Raw genomic sequence first — 21,621 nt, 5'->3', positions numbered from 1 at the left:
TGGTTTATTGGTGAGGATGGATGGCTTATTGGTGAGGTTGGATGGCTTATTGGTGAGGATGGATGGCTTATTGGTGAGGTTGGATGGCTTATTGGTGAGGATGGATGGCTTATTGGTGAGGATGGATGGATGGCTTATTGGTGAGGATGGATGGCTTATTGGTGAGGATGGATGGCTTATTGGTGAGGATGAATGGCTTATTGGTGAGGATGGATGGCTTATTGGTGAGGATGGATGGCTTATTGGTGAGGATGGATGGCTTATTGAGGATGAATGGCTTATTGGTGAGGATGAATGGCTTATTGGTGAGGATGGATGGCTTATTGGTGAGGATGGATGGATGGCTTATTGGTGAGGATGGATGAATGGCTTATTGGTGAGGATGAATGGCTTATTGGTGAGGATGAATGGCTTGTTGGTGAGGATGGATGGCTTATTGGTAAGGATGGATGAATGGCTTATTGGTGAGGATGAATGGCTTATTGGTGAGGATGGATGGCTTATTGGTGAGGATGGATGGCTTATTGGTGAGGATGGATGGCTTATTGGTGAGGATGAATGGCTTATTGGTGAGGATGGATGGCTTATTGGTGAGGATGAATGGCTTATTGGTGAGGATGAATGGCTTATTGGTTACTTATTGGTTACTTCATTACTTTATCTATCCACAATGCACTGCATGTGTTTATCCCCTGGTCATCTATCCATCTATCCCTCCTCTATCCCCTGGTCATCTATCCATGTATCCCTCCTCTATCCCCTGGTCATCTATCCATCTATCCCTCCTCTATCCATGTATCCCTCCTCTATCCCCTGGTCATCTATCCATGTATCCCTCCTCTATCCCCTGGTCATGTATCCCTCCTCTATCCCCTGGTCATGTATCCCTCCTCTATCCCCTGGTCATGTATCCCTCCCCTATCCCCTGGTCATCTATCCCTCCTCTATCCCCTGGTCATCTATCCCTCCTCTATCCCCTGGTCATGTATCCCTCCTCTACCCCCTGGTCATCTATCCCTCCTCTATCCCCTGGTCATGTATCCCTCCTCTATCCCCTGGTCATGTATCCCTCCTCTATCCCCTGGTCATGTATCCTTCCTCTATCCCCTGGTCATGTATCCCTCCTCTATCCCCTGGTCATGTATCCTTCCTCTATCCCCTGGTCATGTATCCCTCCTCTATCCCCTGGTCATGTATCCCTCCTCTATCCCCTGGTCATGTATCCTCCTCTATCCCCTGGTCATGTATCCCTCCTCTATCCCCTGGTCATGTATCCTTCCTCTATCCCCTGGTCATGTATCCCTCCTCTATCCCCTGGTCATGTATCCCTCCTCTATCCCCTGGTCATGTATCCCTCCTCTATCCCCTGGTCATGTATCCCTCCTCTATCCCCTGGTCATGTATCCTTCCTCTATCCCCTGGTCATGTATCCCTCCTCTATCCCCTGGTCATGTATCCCTCCTCTATCCCCTGGTCATGTATCCTCCTCTATCCCCTGATCATGTATCCCTCCTCTATCCCCTGGTCATTATCCCTCCTCTATCCCCTGGTCATGTATCCCTCCTCTATCCCTGGTCATGTATCCTTCCTCTATCCCCTGGTCATGTATCCCTCCTCTATCCCCTGATCATGTATCCCTCCTCTATCCCCTGGTCATGTATCCCTCCTCTATCCCCTGGTCATGTATCCTTCCTCTATCCCCTGGTCATGTATCCCTCCTCTATCCCCTGGTCATGTATCCCTCCTCTATCCCCTGGTCATGTATCCCTCCTCTATCCCCTGGTCATGTATCCCTCCTCTATCCCCTGGTCATGTATCCCTCCTCTATCCCCTGGTCATGTATCCCTCCTCTATCCCCTGGTCATGTATCCCTCCTCTATCCCCTGGTCATGTATCCCTCCTCTATCCCCTGGTCATGTATCCCTCCTCTATCCAGGTGTCTCACTGAGAGCCGTTTTAGCAACAAAACATTTCACCATGTCACTGGATTTAGTTAGAAGTTCGGTACAAAAAAAAATACCAAAATGTCCTTACGTTGATTACTTTTTACAAATCCAATCCGTTTTCCATGTTGATTTAATGTCATCGCATTGATTTTTTTTGTGGTTGGGTAGAGGGTAGCTATCCCAGTGGGGAGTAGGGGGGGAGAAGAGGAAGAATCAGAACACAATCTGGTCACGCTGAAAGGATTCACAGACCTTAAGACATATGGAGGACTATGGCGACTTCCTGTAACCATTAACTTTGGCACCGACTATATCACACCCATGCGGAGAACCATGTACATTCACAAGCTGGCGAATAACCAACGTTCCACCAAAAGGCCACAGATGACTGACCAGTTCCATCAGCTGTAAAACTGGTGAGGAATATTCTACTGAATCTCTACTGTATTGTATGGAGGGTCATTCAGATCAATTATCTGACAGCAGGTTTCCATTTTTTTAAACATTTTTTTTATATTTGTTTTGTTTGTTCATATACAGTGTCTGAAATGGCAGCCTGTTCTCTAATATAGCACATTGCTTTTGACCTGACCCCTATAGGTCATAGTCAAAAGTTGTGCACTGTATAGGGGACAGGGTGCCATTTCAGACACAACCATCTTGAGAGGATTTAACTCATCGGATTTGAATATTATCATAATTACCAGGGCTTTTATTTTGATTATTCTATTCTGTATTTTTAATTAGTTTTGTGAATATTCATGTGAGATCATAGCCGGATCAATCTGCTGATTAGGTGAGGTCATCATTACGACTCGGACGCCAGTGGTTAAATGGTAAAGGCTGGTAGTACAGCTTAAAACAAGTCTTCGTACACACACACAAGCACGGGCGCGTGCACATACACACACACACACACACACACAAACACAGGCACAGGCACGGGTGCGTGCACATACACACACAAACACAGGCACAGGCACACAAGCGGCGCGTGCACATACACACACACACACAAACACAGGCACAGGCACGGGCGCGTGCACATACACACACACACACAAACACAGGCACAGGCACGGGCGCGTGCACATACACACACACACACACACACACACACACACAAACACAGGCACGGGTGCGTGCACATACACACACACACACACACACACAGGCACACACACACAAACACAGGCACAGGCACGGGTGCGTGCACATACACACACACACACACAAACAAACACAGGCACGGGCGTGTGCACATACACACACACACACACACACACACACACACACACACACACACAGGCACGGGGGAGCACACACACACACACAGGCACGGGCACGGGGAGCACACAGACACAGGCGCGGGGAGCACACACACACAGGCACGGGGGAGCACACACACACACACAAGGCACGGGGAGCACACACAGGCACGGGCGCGTGCACATGCACACACACACAGGCACGTGCACACACACACACACAGGCACGGGCGCGCGCACACACACACACACACAGGCACGGGGGAGCACACACCCACAGCACACATATTATAAATACTTTATCTGAATCCACAAATCATACTCAAGAAGGATTTCCAAGGTCTTTGTATGCATGGACAGAGAAACCATCAAATATCCAGGCCCATAATACACACCGACACCGAGAAAACAGCTTAATGAAGTGTTTTTTTGCTGAGGGCAAAATAATAATAATAATATATATAATATATATATAATAATATAATAGTAGCGTAATGTTTACCTGTCTGTGTCGGGGCCTCTACATCTCTCGCTCCTCCTGTTATGTGTTCTAGACGATTTACACTGCAGCTTGTCGCACCACCTCGCTCACTGTATCATTCATTACATCAGTGCTGCCAATGCTTAAAGGAAAACTCTACCCAAAAACTAGATTTTGGTAATTCGTTTCATTGGTCCAAAAACTATCCAAAAGAGAGTTTTGGGGTGGAATTTCCCTTTAAATAGATAGACAAACAGACATGTTTTTCCAGTGACATTTCACCTGAAAGAACAACTAAGATTATTGCACTGCACAGCACCAATGGCTTCTTCTTAGACGGACAGCGTGTGGGGAAAACGTCATGCCGCATTACATCTTTATGGGACTTCCTACGCTAGTCTAATGTCTGTGTTCAAAAGATAATTGCCATCTTTCTCATTCCCCCCGCATCCATTTGTGCTGTATCAGTTTCCGTCTCGTCTTTGAACTGCCATTTTGTTATTTTGCCTTTCCACTAAGCCTCTGTGTGACCTTCAGAAAGTACGACTCATCATTGCAATGCAAAACGCCAACCAAGCAGCAACAGTAGCAACTAGCAAAACAAAACAAAATGGCCACCTATAGAGAACCACATCCTGCAAGGTCAAGAGTCAAAGAGGCTCCTTATCCTTCATCACACAGCCCACACAGTATAATGCATTCCTCTCTCTCTCTCTTTAACGTACCTCAGCCTACTGTTATTGCTTTAGGAGGGAGGATTTAATGGTGTACCTATTGGCCCTGGCGATACCTCATCTCCTCTATGCAATGAATGGTTGTATAAGGACGATCTCAATGGCGGATGCTTATTCACGGTAGTCCTTGAGGGAGAGAGAGAACAGTTATAGACACACCTTTTACAACTGGAGGAAAGAAATGACAGTGATGTAAAAAAAAGTACCCAATTGTCATACATGAGTAAAAGTAAAGATACCTTAATAGAAAATAACTCAAGTAAAAGTCACCCAGTAAAATACTACATGAGTAAAAGTCTAAAAGTATCTGATTTTAAAATGTACTTGACTACAGTGGTGGAAAAAGTACCCAAATTGTCATACTTGAGAAAAAGATATACATCAGAGTGTATTTTTTAAAAGTCTGCTTAGTAAGTACGCCAGATCAGAGGCAGTAGGGATAACAATGCATTATATTGATATCTGTGTGAATTGGACCATTATTCTGTCCTGCCTGAGCTTTTGACATGCACTGTAGAGTGTACTTTTTGGTGTCAGGGAAATTGTATGGGAGTAAAAAGGAAATATTTGATTTAGGAATGTAGTTGAGTAAAAGTCAAACGAATCAAAATATAAATAGTCAGAAAGTTAAGTACAGATAGCACATAAAACGACTTAAGTAGTACTTGAAAGTATTTTTTACCTAAGTACGTTATACCACTGAGAAAGAGATTGACTGTAAGGGATCTTCTTGTTGGGAACACACGGTTCAGTCTTTAGTTCAACATCTGAATGAATATGCAGAGTTTCAGGGCGTAGAGTTGAAAAGATTAACCCACTTGGTTAATTAACACTAATACACAATGCTAAGGAGCAGCCTTCGGCGGTCTGGATGGCTGTGTTGGAGCCTGCAGATGGAGACCAGACACACAATACAACATCTGAATGAATATGCAGCTCAGAGAGATTCAGAGTTGTAATTGTCCAAGAGAACAACTTCAATGATGTACCTGGTTAAATAATGACAACACATAGAGAAATGGTAGCAGCCTTTCAGACAGTAGCACACAACATCTGAACGTACATTTTAAATAAGATATAACACGTGTCTTGGTGACACTAGTATGGTTTCATAACTCCTATCCTCCCCCCCCGCAAGGTTGTGTTTATTTTCCTACTCCGGCACTAGTTATCTGAATCAACTGTTCAGTTTATGAGACGCTTGAATCATGTCTTGTTACTGCTGTGATAGAATAAAACACGTGGAATCTAATGAGGCACTCTACCATTTGTTTCAACTGTGCGCTCTAAGTCCAACACGAGAATTTAAAAAAATATCCTAACTCCATTTAGTGCTTTTAATATTTCTGAATTCATAACAGCTTTTAAGTGTTCTAAACATCCTGTCAGGCAACTGAGAATTCTATATGTTATCAGCCTGAGGTATTTCACAAGGACCTTTCCACTGTAAACTTGGCTGCTTTGCTGTTAATTGAAAGGTATTTAGCGGTCATTGAGTTATTTCATTGCTCTAAACAACTTATATCTCACTGAAACACATTTCCTCCGGGTTGTAGTATACAAAGCCTTCCGCTTTCAGAAAATTAACGCAAATTATGTTCTGAATCTGTCTGCAAAATCGTAATCCAACTTTCTTGGAAACCGGAGGCTTGTATGTATTTTGGTTCCAGGAACGGTTGTGACTGAGGAAAACATGAGTGATTTTAATCTGGTTCTTATTTATTTCAGTTCAGTTCAGGGCTCAGACACAAACCAATCATCAAACAGCTTGACTCCTTACGTTTCCCGTTTCAGGGTGACTCTCAATGAAGCGCAACAGCGCCATCTAGCAGACCGTTTGTGGAATTGCTGCATGTGTCAGCAATTCCACAAACGGTGTCCTAGATGGCGCTAATTGCGCTGCATTGCTTTTTTCTCTCTCACTTTACTCGAGCAGAGGTCTACGTCGCAAAAAACACAGCAATTTAGTTAAGTGAACACACATTAATCGGATGTATTGATCAGTCATTAAAGCACTGGAAGGCAGATGAGTAAGACATGCTGATACCAAAGCACTGTGTGCAGTCTCTCTAGCTTTATCCCTCTTACTGACAGCTGTGGCTGTTTCATGTGATATATTGTTGTCCTCTACCTTCTTGCCCTTTGTGCTGTTGTCTGTGACCAATAATGTTTTGTACCCTGTTTTGTGCTGCTACCATGTTGTGTTGCTACCATGCTGTGTTGCTACCATGCTGTGTTGCTACCATGCTGTGTTGCTACCATGCTGTGTTGCTACCATGTTGTGTTGCTACCATGCTGTGTTGCTACCATGTTGTGTTGCTACCATGCTCTGTTGCTACCATGTTGTGTTGCTACCATGCTGTGTTGCTACCATGCTGTGTTGCTACCATGCTGTGTTGCTACCATGCTGTGTTGCTACCATGCTGTGTTGCTACCATGCTGTGTTGCTACCATGTCGTGTTGCTACCATGCTGTGTTGCTACCATGTTGTGTTGCTACCATGCTGTGTTGCTACCATGCTGTGTTGCTACCATGCTGTGTTGCTACCATGTTGTGTTGCTACCATGCTGTGTTGCTACCATGCTGTGTTGCTACCATGCTGTGTTGCTACCATGTTGTGTTGCTACCATGCTGTGTTGCTACCATGCTGTGTTGCTACCATGCTGTGTTGCTACCATGTTGTGTTGCTACCATGCTGTGTTTCTACCATGTTGTGTTGCTACCATGCTGTGTTGCTACCATGCTGTGTTGCTACCATGCTGTGTTGCTGCCATGCTGTGTTGCTACCATGTTGTGTTGCTACCATGCTGTGTTGCTGCCATGCTGTGTTGCTACCATGTCGTGTTGCTACCATGCTGTGTTGCTGCCATGCTGTGTTGCTACCATGTTGTGTTGCTACCATGCTGTGTTGCTACCATGCTGTGTTGCTACCATGTTGTGTTGCTACCATGTTGTGTTGCTACCATGCTGTGTTGCTACCATGCTGTGTTGCTACCATGTTGTGTTGCTACCATGCTGTGTTGCTACCATGCTGTGTTGCTACCATGCTGTGTTGCTACCATGCTGTGTTGCTACCATGTTGTGTTGCTACCATGTTGTGTTGCTACCATGCTGTGTTGCTATCATGCTGTGTTGCTACCATGCTGTGTTGCTACCATGCTGTGTTGCTACCATGCTGTGTTGCTACCATGCTGTGTTGCTACCATGCTGTGTTGCTACCATGCTGTGTTGCTACCATGCTGTGTTGCTACCATGTTGTGTTGCTACCATGCTGTGTTGCTACCATGCTGTGTTGCTACCATGCTGTGTTGCTACCATGTTGTGTTGCTACCATGCTGTGTTGCTACCATGCTGTGTTGCTACCATGCTGTGTTGCTACCATGTTGTGTTGCTACCATGCTGTGTTTCTACCATGTTGTGTTGCTACCATGCTGTGTTGCTACCATGCTGTGTTGCTACCATGCTGTGTTGCTGCCATGCTGTGTTGCTACCATGTTGTGTTGCTACCATGCTGTGTTGCTGCCATGCTGTGTTGCTACCATGTCGTGTTGCTACCATGCTGTGTTGCTGCCATGCTGTGTTGCTACCATGTTGTGTTGCTACCATGCTGTGTTGCTACCATGCTGTGTTGCTACCATGTTGTGTTGCTACCATGTTGTGTTGCTACCATGCTGTGTTGCTACCATGCTGTGTTGCTACCATGTTGTGTTGCTACCATGCTGTGTTGCTACCATGCTGTGTTGCTACCATGCTGTGTTGCTACCATGCTGTGTTGCTACCATGTTGTGTTGCTACCATGTTGTGTTGCTACCATGCTGTGTTGCTATCATGCTGTGTTGCTACCATGCTGTGTTGCTACCATGCTGTGTTGCTACCATGCTGTGTTGCTACCATGCTGTGTTGCTACCATGCTGTGTTGCTACCATGCTCTGTTGCTACCATGTTGTGTTGCTACCATGCTGTGTTGCTACCATGCTGTGTTGCTACCATGCTGTGTTGCTACCATGTTGTGTTGCTACCATGCTGTGTTGCTACCATGTTGTGTTGCTACCATGCTGTGTTGCTACCATGCTGTGTTGCTACCATGTTGTGTTGCTACCATGCTGTGTTGCTACCATGTTGTGTTGCTACCATGCTGTGTTGCTACCATGCTGTGTTGCTACCATGCTGTGTTGCTACCATGCTGTGTTGCTACCATGCTGTGTTGCTACCATGCTGTGTTGCTACCATGCTGTGTTGCTACCATGCTGTGTTGCTACCATGTTGTGTTGCTACCATGCTGTGTTGCTACCATGCTGTGTTGCTACCATGTTGTGTTGCTACCATGCTGTGTTGCTACCATGTTGTGTTGCTACCATGCTGTGTTGCTGCCATGCTGTGTTGCTACCATGCTGTGTTGCTACCATGCTGTGTTGCTGCCATGCTGTGTTGCTACCATGCTGTGTTGCTGCCATGTTGTGTTGCTACCATGTTGTGTTGCTACCATGCTGTGTTGCTACCATGTTGTGTTGCTACCATGCTGTGTTGCTACCATGTTGTGTTGCTACCATGTTGTGTTGCTACCATGCTGTGTTGCAATGTGTTCTATATTTGTATTTAATTTATTAGTATCTTTATTCCCAGTCCCCGTCCCCGCAGGAGGCCTTTTGACTTGCCTAGTTAAATAAAGATTAAATAAAGTAAATAAAAAGATATCCTGACACTGACCACAAGCAGGCCTAGCTCATGAGGACCTGCTCAACAGTAGGGTTAGAACCAAAACCTGCACACACAGAGCTCCCCAGGAGAAGGGCCAGCCCTGCTTAAGGCTACACAATGAAAGTGAATGTGTTCCCACTGTCCAGATACTCCATGAACTTCATCAACGCTCCAACAAGATCTGGGACAGATATATATATAACCACCATATATCTGCCTCCCTCAGTGAACCCCCATCTCTCTCTCTCTCTCTCTCTCTCTCTGTGTGAATCCCCATCTCTCTTTCTCTCTCTCTCTCCCTCCCTCAGTGAACCCACATCTCTCTCTCTCTCTCCCTCCCTCCCTCAGTGAATCCCCATCTCTCTCTCAATTCAATTCAATTCAATTCAAGGGCTTTATTGGCATGGGAAACATGTGTTAACATTGCCAAAGCAAGTGAGGTAGATAATATACAAAGTGAATATATAAAGTGAAAAACAACAAAAATGAACAGTAAACATTACACATACAGAAGTTTCAAAACAGTAAAGACATTACAAATGTCACATTATATATATATATACAGTGTTTTAGCAATGTACAAATGGTTAAAGGACACAAGATAAAATAAATAAGCATAAATATGGGTTGTATTTACAATGGTGTTTGTTCTTCACTGGTTGCCCTTTTCTTGTGGCAACAGGTCACAAATCTTGCTGCGATGATGGCACACTGTGGAATTTCACCCAGTTAGATATGGGAGTTTTTCAAAATTGGATTTGTTTTCAAATTCTTTGTGGATCTGTGTAATCTGAGGGAAATATGTCTCTCTAATATGGTCATACATTGGGCAGGAGGTTAGGAAGTGCAGCTCAGTTTCCACCTCATTTTGTGGGCAGTGAGCACATAGCCTGTCTTCTCTTGAGAGCCATGTCTGCCTACGGCGGCCTTTCTCAATAGAAAGGCTATGCTCACTGAGTCTGTACATAGTCAAAGCTTTCCTTAATTTTGGGTCAGTCACAGTGGTCAGGTATTCTGCCGCTGTGTACTCTCTGTGTAGGGCCAAATAGCATTCTAGTTTGCTCTGTTTTTTTGTTAATTCTTTCCAATGTGTTAAGTAATTATCTTTTTGTTTTCTCATGATTTGGTTGGGTCTAATTGTGCTATTGTCCTGGGGCTCTGTAGGGTGTGTTTGTGTTTGTGAACAGAGCCCCAGGACCAGCTTGCTTAGGGACTCTTCTCCAGGTTCATCTCTCTGTAGGTGATGGCTTTGTAATGGAAGGTTTGTGAATCGCTTCCTTTTAGGTGGTTGTAGAATTTAACGGCTCTTTTCTGGATTTTGATAATTAGTGGGTATCGGCCTAATTCTGCTCTGCATGCATTATTTGGTGTTCTACGTTGTACACGGAGGATATTTTTGCAGAATTCTGCGTGCAGAGTCTCAATTTGGTGTTTGTCCCATTTTGTGAAGTCTTGGTTGGTGAGCGGACCCCAGACCTCACAACCATAAAGGGCAATGGGCTCTATGACTGATTCAAGTATTTTTAGCCAAATCCTAATTGGTATGTTGAAATTTATGTTTCTTTTGATGGCATAGAATGCCCTTCTTGCCTTGTCTCTCAGATCGTTCACAGCTTTGTGGAAGTTACCTGTGGTGCTGATGTTTGGCAAAGGTATGTATAGTTTTTTGTGTGCTCTAGGGCAACAGTGTCTAGATGGAATTTGTATTTGTGGTCCTGGTGACTGGACCTTTTTTGGAACACCATTATTTTGGTCTTACTGAGGTTTACTGTCAGGGCCCAGGTCTGACAGAATCTGTGCATAAGATCTAGGTGCTGCTGTAGGCCCTCCTTGGTTGGTGACAGAAGCACCAGATCATCAGCAAACAGCAGACATTTGACTTCTGATTCTAGTAGGGTGAGGCCGGGTGCTGCAGACTTTTCTAGTGCCCGCGCCAATTCGTTGATATATATGTTGAAGAGGGTGGGGCTTAAGCTGCATCCCTGTCTAACCCCACGACCCTGTGTGAAGAAGTGTGTGTGTTTTTTGCCAATTTTAACCGCACACTTGTTGTTTGTGTACATGGATTTTATAATGTCGTATGTTTTACCCCCAACACCACTTTCCATCAGTTTGTATAGCAACCCTCATGCCAGATTGAGTCAAAGGCTTTTTTGAAATCAACAAAGCATGAGAAGACTTTGCCTTTGTTTTGGTTTGTTTGGTTGTCAATTAGGGTGTGCAGGGTGAATACATGGTCTGTTGTACGGTAATTTGGTAAAAAGCCAATTTGACATTTGCTCAGTACATTGTTTTCATTGAGGAAATGTACGAGTCTGCTGTTAATGATAATGCAGAGGATTTTCCCAAGGTTACTGTTGACACATATTCCACGGTAGTTATTGGGGTCAAATTTGTCTCCACTTTTGTGGATTGGGGTGATCAGTCCTTGGTTCCAAATATTGGGGAAGATGCCAGAGCTAAGTATGATGTTAAAGAGTTTTAGTATAGCCAATTGGAATTTGTTGTCTGTATATTTGATCATTTCATTGAGGATACCATCAACACCACAGGCCTTTTTGGGTTGGAGGGTTTTTATTTTGTCCTGTAACTCATTCAATGTAATTGGAGAATCCAGTGGGTTCTGGTAGTCTTTAATAGTTGATTCTAAGATCTGTATTTGATCATGTATATGTTTTTGCTCTTTATTCTTTGTTATAGAGCCAAAAAGATTGGAGAAGTGGTTTACCCATACATCTCCATTTTGGATAGATAATTCTTCGTGTTGTTGTTTGTTTAGTGTTTTCCAATTTTACCAGAAGTGGTTAGAGTCTATGGATTCTTCAATTGCATTGAGCTGATTTCTGACATGCTGTTCCTTCTTTTTCCGTAGTGTATTTCTGTATTGTTTTAGTGATTCACCATAGTGAAGGCGTAGACTCAGATTTTCTCTCTCTCTCTCTGTGTGAACCCCCATCTCTCTCTCTCTCCCTCCCTCAGTGAACCCACATCTCTCTCTCTCTCTCTCTCTCTCTCTCCCTCCCTCCCTCAGTGAACCCACATCTCTCTCTCCCTCCCTCCCTCCCTCAGTGAACCCCATCTCTCTCCCCTCAGTGAACCCCCATCTCTCTCCCTCCCCCTCAGTGAACCCCCATCTCTCTCCCTCCCCTCAGTGAACCCCCATCTCTCCCCTCCCCTCAGTGAACCCCCATCTCTCCCTCCCCCTCAGTGAACCCCCATCTCTCCCTCCCCCTCAGTGAACCCCCATCTCTCCCTCTCCCTCAGTGAACCCCCATCTCTCTCCCTCCCCTCAGTGAACCCCCATCTCTCTCCCTCCCCCTCAGTGAACCCCCATCTCTCTCCCTCCCCCTCAGTGAACCCCCATCTCTCTCCCTCCCCCTCAGTGAACCCCCATCTCTCCCTCTCCCTCAGTGAACCCCATCTCTCTCCCTCCCCCTCAGTGAACCCCCATCTCTCTCCCTCCCCCTCAGTGAACCCCCATCTCTCCCTCCCCCTCAGTGAACCCCCATCTCTCCCTCCCCTCAGTGAACCCCCATCTCTCTCCCTCCCCCTCAGTGAACCCCCATCTCTCCCTCAGTGAACCCCATCTCTCCCCTCCCCTCAGTGAACCCCCATCTCTCCCTCCCCTCAGTGAACCCCCATCTCTCCCCCCTCAGTGAACCCCCATCTCTCTCCCTCCCCCTCAGTGAACCCCATCTCTCCCTCAGTGAACCCCATCTCTCTCCCTCCCCCTCAGTGAACCCCCATCTCTCCCTCCCCTTCAGTGAACCCCCATCTCTCCCTCCCCTTCAGTGAACCCCCATCTCTCCCCCCCCTCAGTGAACCCCCATCTCTCCCTCCCCTCAGTGAACCCCCATCTCTCCCCTCCCCCCTCAGTGAACCCCCATCTCTCCCTCAGTGAACCCCATCTCTCTCCCTCCCCTCAGTGAACCCCCATCTCTCCCTCCCCTTCAGTGAACCCCCATCTCTCCCTCCCCTCAGTGAACCCCCATCTCCCCACCCACATTTGTTTTTGTGATAGAGGGATGAAGTGTCCTCCATCCTGGTGCCGTCTCCTTTATAAACTCCATAGCAGCTGCATGGTGTCCAGTGTGAGCGTGTGACACCGTCATGACTAATTTATCCCATCTTTCCATACGGAGCCCTGACAAGCCACCTTTGCCACTTGTTCACTCGATATACCCAACATATCGGGTTCCTCCGCCAAGATCCTATTCCAGTTTCTCCCACCTCTGCCATCATCCCAGGGCTGTGGTGACAGGACTTTGCTCTTGTTTTTCTATTTATTTGTATTGCCATTGGCTTTGTAATCCTATTTGAAGTGTGACAACAAACGATAACAACAACATGACTTTTAGGATGGATATACTCTTTTATTTACTGTTGGTTGTTGGCAAGGCTGTTTCTAAGAAAGGTGAGCTTTTTCCATTTAATATATTGCTATAACATTTGCCTCAGCAAATTCAGTTACAACGCTCACAGAGCCTTCGGGAAGTATTCAGACCTTAACTTTTTCACTTTTTTTTTTATATTACAGCCTTATTCAAATTATATATATATATATATATATCAGCAATCGACACACTATACCACATAATAACAAAGTGAAAAACATGTTTTAAAAATAAAAATCTTTGCAAATGTGTTACAAATTAAAACCAGAAATACCTTATTTACCTAAGTATTCAGATCCTTTGCATTGAGACTCGAAATTGAGCTCAGGTGCATCCTGTTTCCATTGATCATCCTTGAGATGTTTCTACAACTTGATTGTAGTCTATTTGTGGTAAATTCAATTGATTGGACATGATTTGGAAAGGCACACAGCTGTTTATATAAGGTCCCACAGTTGACAGTGCATGTCAGAGCAAAAACCAAGCTATGTCGAAGGAATTGTCCACAGAGCTCAGAGACAGGATTGTGTCGAGGCACAGATCTGGGGAAGGGTACCAAAAACATTTATGCAGCATTGAAGGTCTCCCTCGGGGGAGAAGGGCCTTAGTCAGGGAGGTGACCAAGAACATGATGGTCACTGTGACAGAGCTCTAGAGTTCCTCTGTGGAGATGGGAGAACCTTCCAGAAGGACAGCCATTTCTGCAGCACTCCACCAATCAGGCCTTTACGGTAGAGTGGCCAGACAGAAGCCACTCCTCAGTAAATGGCGCTTGACAGCCCGCTTGGAGTTTGCCAAAAGGCAACCAAAGACTCTCAGACCACGAGAAACAATATTCTCTGGTCTGATGAAACCAAGATTGAACTCTTTGGCCTGAATGCCAAGCGTCAAGTCTAGAAGAAACCTGGCACGATCCCTACGGTGAAGCATGGTGGTGGCAGCATCACGCTGTGGGGATATTTTTCAGGGACTGGGAGACTAGTCAGGATTGTGGCAAAGATGAACAGAGCAAAGTACAGAGAGATCATTGATGAAAACCTTCGGGACACATCTCTGAATGTCCTTTAGTGGCCCAGCCAGAGCCCGGACTTGAACCTGATTTAACATCTCTGGAGAGACCTGAAAATAGCTGTGCAGCGACACTCCCCATCCAACCTGACAGAGCTTGAGAGGATCTGCAGAGAGGAATGGGAGAAACTCCCCAAATACAGGTGTTCCAAGCTTGTAGTGTCATACCCAAGAAGACTTGAGGCTGTAATCGCTGCCAAAGGTGCTTCAACAATGTTCTGAGTAAAGGGTCTGAATACTTATGTAAATGTTATTTTAATTTTTTTTATAGATTTTGAAAAATGTATAAAAACCTGTTTTTTCTTTTGTCATTATAGGGTATTGTGTGTAGATGGATGAGGGGGAAAAAAATATTTAAATCCATTTTAGAATACGGTTGTAACGTAACAATGTGGAAAAAGTCATGGGGTCTGAATACTTTCTGAATGCACTGTATATGTGTTGTAAGTAACTGTTACTAATGTGTAAATTATAAACTAATACATAACAGTAAACTAATGACAAAACTTTTACAAAACCCTCAGTCTACACTATATATAAAAAAATATATATAATCTATAATACTATACCTTTTACTCATCTAACTTATATTTCACCAAGGGGTGAAATGTGGTGGGATCCTCTCTGCCTCTTCCGGCAACATCTCCAGCCCCAACTACCCAGGTCTGTACCCGTACAACATGGAGTGTGTGTGGCTGATTGTAGTGGCCGAGGGGTCCTCCGTCCTGCTCACCTTCCACGACTTTGAGTTGGAGTATCACGTCACCTGCTCCTATGACCACATCAAGATCTATAACGGTGTATCCGAGGATGAGGGGAACCTACTGGGGACATTCTGTGGTGTCATGTCCCCTCCTCAGTTCACCTCCTCCTGGAATGTTATGTCGCTCATTTTCCACTCCGATCGTCATGTGACTCACAGAGGGTTCTCTGTGAGCTACAGGAAAGGTGAGCTTTTACATTCTCACACAGGATAACCAAAGCCATTGATATGCATGTATGGCTTTTCTGAGTACAGCCACTCAAACCTCACAGTACCCACAACTAGGAACAAGACAAGGCCTTTGAGTAGTTGAATCAGGTGTTTTAACTTAGAGCTGGGCTGGAACAAAATCCTGCACACCCTGTCTCTCTCTCTCTCTCTCTCTCTCTCCCACCAGACATGTGTGGTGGGGTCCTAACCGGTCTGTCTGGCATCATCTCCAGCCCCGGCTACAGTCCAGATACCCAGTACAGCAACAACGCCGACTGTTCCTGGGCGATCCATGTATCCAACCGCAGCGTGGTCAGTCTGGTCTTCCTCGACTTCCAGGTACGTTCTCTAACATGTAAAGACAATCGATGCATCCCAAATGGTACCCAATTTAATCTATATAGTTCACTACTTTGGGCCAGAGCCCGGGCACTATATGGGGAATAAGGAGCCAATTGGGATGCACATACTGGAAGTTTCTAAGTATCCCGAATGGGTCATAAATATGACGTGACAAAATAAAAATGTAATTCATTCACTCCAGCTGGAGAACAACGAGGGCTGTAATTTTGACTTCGTGGCTCTCTTCGACGGCCCCACCGTCACCCACAGACACCTGGGGAACTACTGTGGAGGGGAGACACCTCCTAAAATTGTTACTACCTCCAACCAGCTGCTGGTGGTGTTCAAGTCTGACTTCAACATCGGGGGACGAGGGTTCAAGGCTTACTACTACTCCGGTAGGTAGGATGCTGGGAGTCGTGCACTACGGGTTTACAGATCACTGCTGGGAGTCGTGCACTACGGGTTTACAGATCACTGCTGGGAGTCGTGTACTACGGGTTTACAGATCACTGCTGGGAGTCGTGCACTACGGGTTTACAGATCACTGCTGGGAGTCGTGTACTACGGGTTTACAGATCACTGCTGGGAGTCGTGTACTACGGGTTTACAGATCACTGCTGGGAGTCGTGTACTACGGGTTTACAGATCACTGCTGGGAGTCGTGTACTACGGGTTTACAGATCACTGCTGGGAGTCGTGTACTACGGGTTTACAGATCACTGCTGGGAGTCGTGCACTACGGGTTTACAGATCACTGCTGGGAGTCGTGCACTACGGGTTTACAGATCACTGCTGGGAGTCGTGTACTACGGGTTTACAGATCACTGCTGGGAGTCGTGCACTACGGGTTTACAGATCACTGCTGGGAGTCGTGCACTACGGGTTTACAGATCACTGCTGGGAGTCGTGTACTACGGGTTTACAGATCACTAAATCACTCCCTCATGGCTAAATCACTCCCTCGTGGCTAAATCACTCCCTCATGGCTGTCCTGTACTATACTGAGGCCCATGGGGAGGGACTAAACTGTCCTGTACTATACTGAGGCCCACGGGGAGGGACTAAACTGTCCTGTACTATACTGAGGCCCACGGGGAGGGACTAAACTGTCCTGTACTATACTGAGGCCCACGGGGAGGGATTAAACTGTCCTGTACTATACTGAGGCCCACGGGAGGGATTAAACTGTCCTGTACTATACTGAGGTCCACAGGGAGGGATTCAACTGTCTTGTACTATACCAAGGCCCACGGGAAGGGATTAAACTGTCTTGTACTATACTGAAGTCCATGGGGAGGGATTAAACTGCACATTCACTGACACCAGGACTGTATTCGGTAGGGAGAAAATGTTTTGAAACAGGAAGGTACTAACAACACATTTTTTGTCACATTTTGGCTGCTGTGTGACCTACTTAAGACAACCCTGTTTTTCCTCGTATGTACATCTGTCTGACAGGTGAATGCCAGCAGGTGCTGTTTGTACCAAGTGCGAATTTCACCAGCCCCCACTACCCTAACATCTACCCAAACAACATCAACTGTCACTGGACCATCAACCTGGCCGCGGGCTACCGCATCAAACTGTTCTTCAACGCTATGGAGCTGGAGGACAGGAACAGCCTATCAGACGAGTGTGACTATGACTCTGTAGCTGTGCATGATGGGAGCAGGGAGACAGCCCCGTTGCTAGGGCGATGGTGTGGCTCGGAACAACCCGGGTCTTTGATCTCTAAGAGCAACAACATGCTGGTGGTTCTCAGTACAGACAGGAACTATGCTTATAAAGGGTTCTCTGCTTCCTATGTTGGAGGTGAGTGTCTGAACTGAAGCACAGCTGGCCGAAAGTTATCCAAACTATCAACTTTATACTTGTTTAAATCATTCAAGAGACAAATGCAATTACAAACGTGTGTGTGTGTGTGTGTGTGTGTTCGTGCTTGTGTTATGTCTCCACCGCCAATCCCAGTGGTACCAGTTAACATCAGCTGTACGAGGACAGAGTTTACCATCCACATCTCCCAGCAGTCACTGCCTGGGCTGGAACGTGAGAGTATCTATCTGGGGGACCGCTCATGTCCCGCCCAGCTGACACCTACCACCTATAAGATACTGGCACGTTTCGAAAAATGTGGCACTGCAGGCCAGGTAACGAACTACCCACTGGTTGATTCAAATTGTTTCCATTTTAATTCAATTGCATTGAGCCAACGTGGAATAGACGTTGAATTGTCATCTGTGCCTAGTAGGTAGAGACGGGCATGATAATGACGCCAGTTTATAGCGGTTTCATTTTTCTTCTTCATTTGTCCATTTTATTGAAGCATCAGGACAGTGTGTAAGGGAATTAAGGATACTAGAGGATGTGACAAAATAGCAGTGGGACCGGGATTTGATCCCACATGGTCACAAGCATATGTTGTCTGTTTGTTGTCCATCTGTATAACCCTGACCCTTAACCTCTAACCCCTGACCAGCCACGGCGTAACATCACCATGCTGGTGAACACTCTCTACATCGACTTCTCCGACGGGAAGGGGAGGAGCATCCAGGAGTACGAGGTACAGTGCGACGCCCAGCGCAAGATGGCCACCATTCACATTGTCTCAGCCGAGGAGCGCCAGAGGATGAACGAGCTGGCCCGACGCCAAGCAGAAGGGTCTGGGGGAGGAGGAGGGAAGGAGGCAGACCCAGAGCCTCACGACCCCAGTGATATAGTGTTTATTAGCATCTGTGTGCTGGCTGTTGTACTGATGGTGATCGCTGTAATCTGGCTGGTACTGCTTTAGTAGAGATGGGGGTACGAGGAGGGAGAAGAGGGCAGAGGTGGGCGATGCAGTCTGTGAGCCAGGACATGTTGAGGTTTATAATGAAAACTGACAGATTTATTTTTATAATAAAATGTCTATATTGCTCATTTCAATTGTACCAAAACAATTATTTAATATTGTCGCCACTCTTGACATTCATAACGACATTCAATAAAAACACAGGCAGAGATCAACATTTGATTTACTTCAACATATAAAATCTAAGATGAATACAAAACAGCTCAATTAAAAGAGGTAGGCCTAATTCATACAATTAATGACCGTGTGCGCCAACTGTCTTTCACCATTTTAGAAAAAGGCACCAATCCAGTATTTGCCAGAATGTCCCAGCTTCTTCTTGTGATTGGAGACCAGCTTTAAAAAAAAAAAAATTCTAAAGCACCAGTCCAGAAACAATTGGCATGTCGCAGTCTTCCTTTGCAGCAGGTCTCATGGGTCTGGGTTTAGCTACCAACATGTTTGAGTAGATCCATTTGAGCAAAGCGAGGTTCAGAATCCCCCGATCTTGATCACAGAATCTGATTCTTTATTTTGGGTTGCTTTGTAGAGCAGTGATTCTGCTCAGTCCGACCGCAACAGAGTCGATCTCAAACACTTCAACAGTCTTCTGCAGCTGGATTGGGGTTAGCCAGCTACTTGTTAGGTTTGACTACACGCTTTGAATGAATAATATATATATATTATACACATATACATACATACATACAGTACCAGTCAAACTTTTGGACACTACTCATTCAAAGGTTATTCTTAATTTTTTACATTGTAGAATAATAGTGAAGACTTCAAAAGCATGAAATAACACATCGAATCATGTAGTAACCAAAAAAGGTGTGAAACATATGAGATTCTTCGTAGTAGCCACCATTAGCCTTGATGACAGCTCTGCACACTGTTGGCATTCTTGATTTGTTTAACACTTTTTTTGTTACATGATTTCATGTGTTATTTCATAGTTTTGATGTCTTCACTATTATTCTACAATATAAATAAAAACCCTGGAATGTGTAGGTGTGTCCAAACATTCGACCGGTACAGTGTGTGTGTGTGTGTGTGTGTGTATATAGTTCTAGGTGGAACCCTTTCACCCACAAAGAACCCTTTAAGATATTTTTACCACAGAGAAGGTTCTGAACAGAGTGCATTTACTTCTTGTGGGTGGACACCAGCTGGTTTACTGGGATCTTACTCTCCTTGACTTGACCCCTGACCTCTGGCTGGTGTTTGAGGGCGAAGACCAGCTTCCTGATAGTTCGTCTGTAGGAGCCGCTGACTAGCCGAGAACTCTGGTGGAACACCTCTCTCTCTATGTTCTCCACCAGACCACTGTCTGTCTAATAGATCACATATAATGAGAGGGAGATTACTATATTGTCCAATGTTCTTGAATGTCCAACAGAAATTTGTGTTCTGTGAGTATGTGTTCTGTGTATGTGTTCTCCCAAAGACAGAGCAAGAGACACCGAGACCAAGGGACAGAGCAAGAGACACAGGCAGAGAGAGTGAGACAGAGAAAGGAAGAGACAAAGAGACAGAAAGGAAGAGAGACAACGAGACAGTGAGAGAAAGAGAGAGATTGGTGTATTGACAGTCCCAACACACAGTAAAGCCCCCTCACCTCCACTTCCAGAGCTTCAGACAACATTCTCCTGGCGTTGTTCCTCAGTCCCTCAGTCTGCTTGTCACAGCGTACTTCTATGGAGGGCTTGTTGGAGTGCTCTTCAATGAAGCGCCTCCATACAGTGTACACTTCAGCCGCTAGGGAACTCACCTCAGGGTCGGGGTGATGCTTACGCATCTTGTTAACAGTGTGGCCTAAGAGAGAAAGAGACGAGCGGAGTTATCTGTGAGTGTGTGTGTTGACTGTGTTCGGTTGTATTTGTGTACCAGAATGAGATGAACTGAACATAGAAGACAAACTTTTAACAGGTGTAGGTTTTTAGGAAATGAATGAATACACTACTAGACTGTTTTGATAGATTAAGTGAATGGGGAGGGAAGCAATGCCATGATCCAAGTTCACAGACAGTGTGCTAAAAGAGAACTAAGGAATGAGGCTCCTTCCAGTTTGTGTGATTACCTCAAGTGAAGCTTCCCAATGGCAACAGGGTTGTTGGACTTCTCCCTTACCTATTCTGGTTGACTTGAGCACCTCCTTGGACGGCATCTTCTTGTTGAGCTCTGCCAGGGCTAGTAGCAGATTCTCCTTGGTCTGGCCAGGCAGTTCCAGCATGGACTTGTACCTTTCAATGTCTTCAATCACCACCACTCTCTGGTAGGAAAGGAAGACAGATCATAGATGTGTTATGTACGCATGTTTATTAGGCAGGCCTAAGTGCACAATATCATATCATGTTTGACTTGAGAAGCGGTTGGTAACACACACTTACACGTAGAGACTCAATAGTTGCTTGTCGATACACCTTTTCTTTATCCTTCGTTTCCTTGGGTACTTCCCCGTTTGGTAGACGCACCACGAATTTGTCCATTTTCCAAGGTCTTGGATTTATTTATGGATGGGGGTCGATCATCGATATAGTATTTTATTTGTAATCATTATGAAGAGTTCGTAAACGAACAGGGAAAACAACTCTTCCAAATACTTGTTCTCCTGCGAAAAAAAGCGAGTTTTTTTGTTCGGTTGACAAGCGTCTTAACTAAGCGGCGCGAGTTCACGTACTCCTAGGGGTAGATCGATTTCAGTGGCATTGAAAATGCGTAAATAGCTCAAAATTCAGAGTGTTTTCTAGTATTATCCCCGTATGTTGTAAAAATAAAATAAAAACGCTTCAAGAAGATTGGTGGACTTTTATTTTCTCTTTGAAATCTGCGCCGCTAGGGACTAGTTGTAACATCCACGACCCAAACATCCCGAATCATGATT

At 45.4% G+C, this 21,621-nt stretch overlaps 2 protein-coding genes across 2 annotated transcripts; one reads left to right on the top strand and one right to left on the bottom strand.

Moving 5' to 3' along the window:
- Nucleotides 1-13,058: 13,058 nt before the first annotated feature.
- Nucleotides 13,059-18,829, top strand: cdcp2 (CUB domain containing protein 2). Its single transcript, XM_024436291.2, has 7 exons — nucleotides 13,059-13,541; nucleotides 15,190-15,537; nucleotides 15,750-15,901; nucleotides 16,107-16,302; nucleotides 17,366-17,719; nucleotides 17,876-18,054; nucleotides 18,384-18,829. Exons 1-7 carry the CDS (start codon nucleotides 13,475-13,477, stop codon nucleotides 18,693-18,695), a joined length of 1,608 nt encoding a protein of 535 aa, XP_024292059.1. The 5' UTR covers nucleotides 13,059-13,474; the 3' UTR covers nucleotides 18,696-18,829.
- A 71-nt stretch (nucleotides 18,830-18,900) lies between these two features.
- Nucleotides 18,901-21,593, bottom strand: tceanc2 (transcription elongation factor A (SII) N-terminal and central domain containing 2). The gene is made up of 4 exons (XM_024436290.2): nucleotides 21,128-21,593; nucleotides 20,868-21,009; nucleotides 20,356-20,552; nucleotides 18,901-20,071 (listed from the first exon to the last, which is right to left on the bottom strand). The coding sequence occupies exons 1-4, from the start codon at nucleotides 21,224-21,226 to the stop codon at nucleotides 19,883-19,885; spliced, it is 627 nt and encodes a 208-aa protein (XP_024292058.1). The 5' UTR covers nucleotides 21,227-21,593; the 3' UTR covers nucleotides 18,901-19,882.
- Nucleotides 21,594-21,621: the final 28 nt, after the last annotated feature.

The sequence above is a fragment of the Oncorhynchus tshawytscha genome, linkage group LG10, assembly GCF_018296145.1.
Source record: "Oncorhynchus tshawytscha isolate Ot180627B linkage group LG10, Otsh_v2.0, whole genome shotgun sequence".
Taxonomy (NCBI): Eukaryota; Metazoa; Chordata; class Actinopteri; order Salmoniformes; family Salmonidae; genus Oncorhynchus; species Oncorhynchus tshawytscha.
Note: the sequence above shows the minus strand (reverse complement) of the source record. Positions and strands in the feature narration are given on the sequence as shown.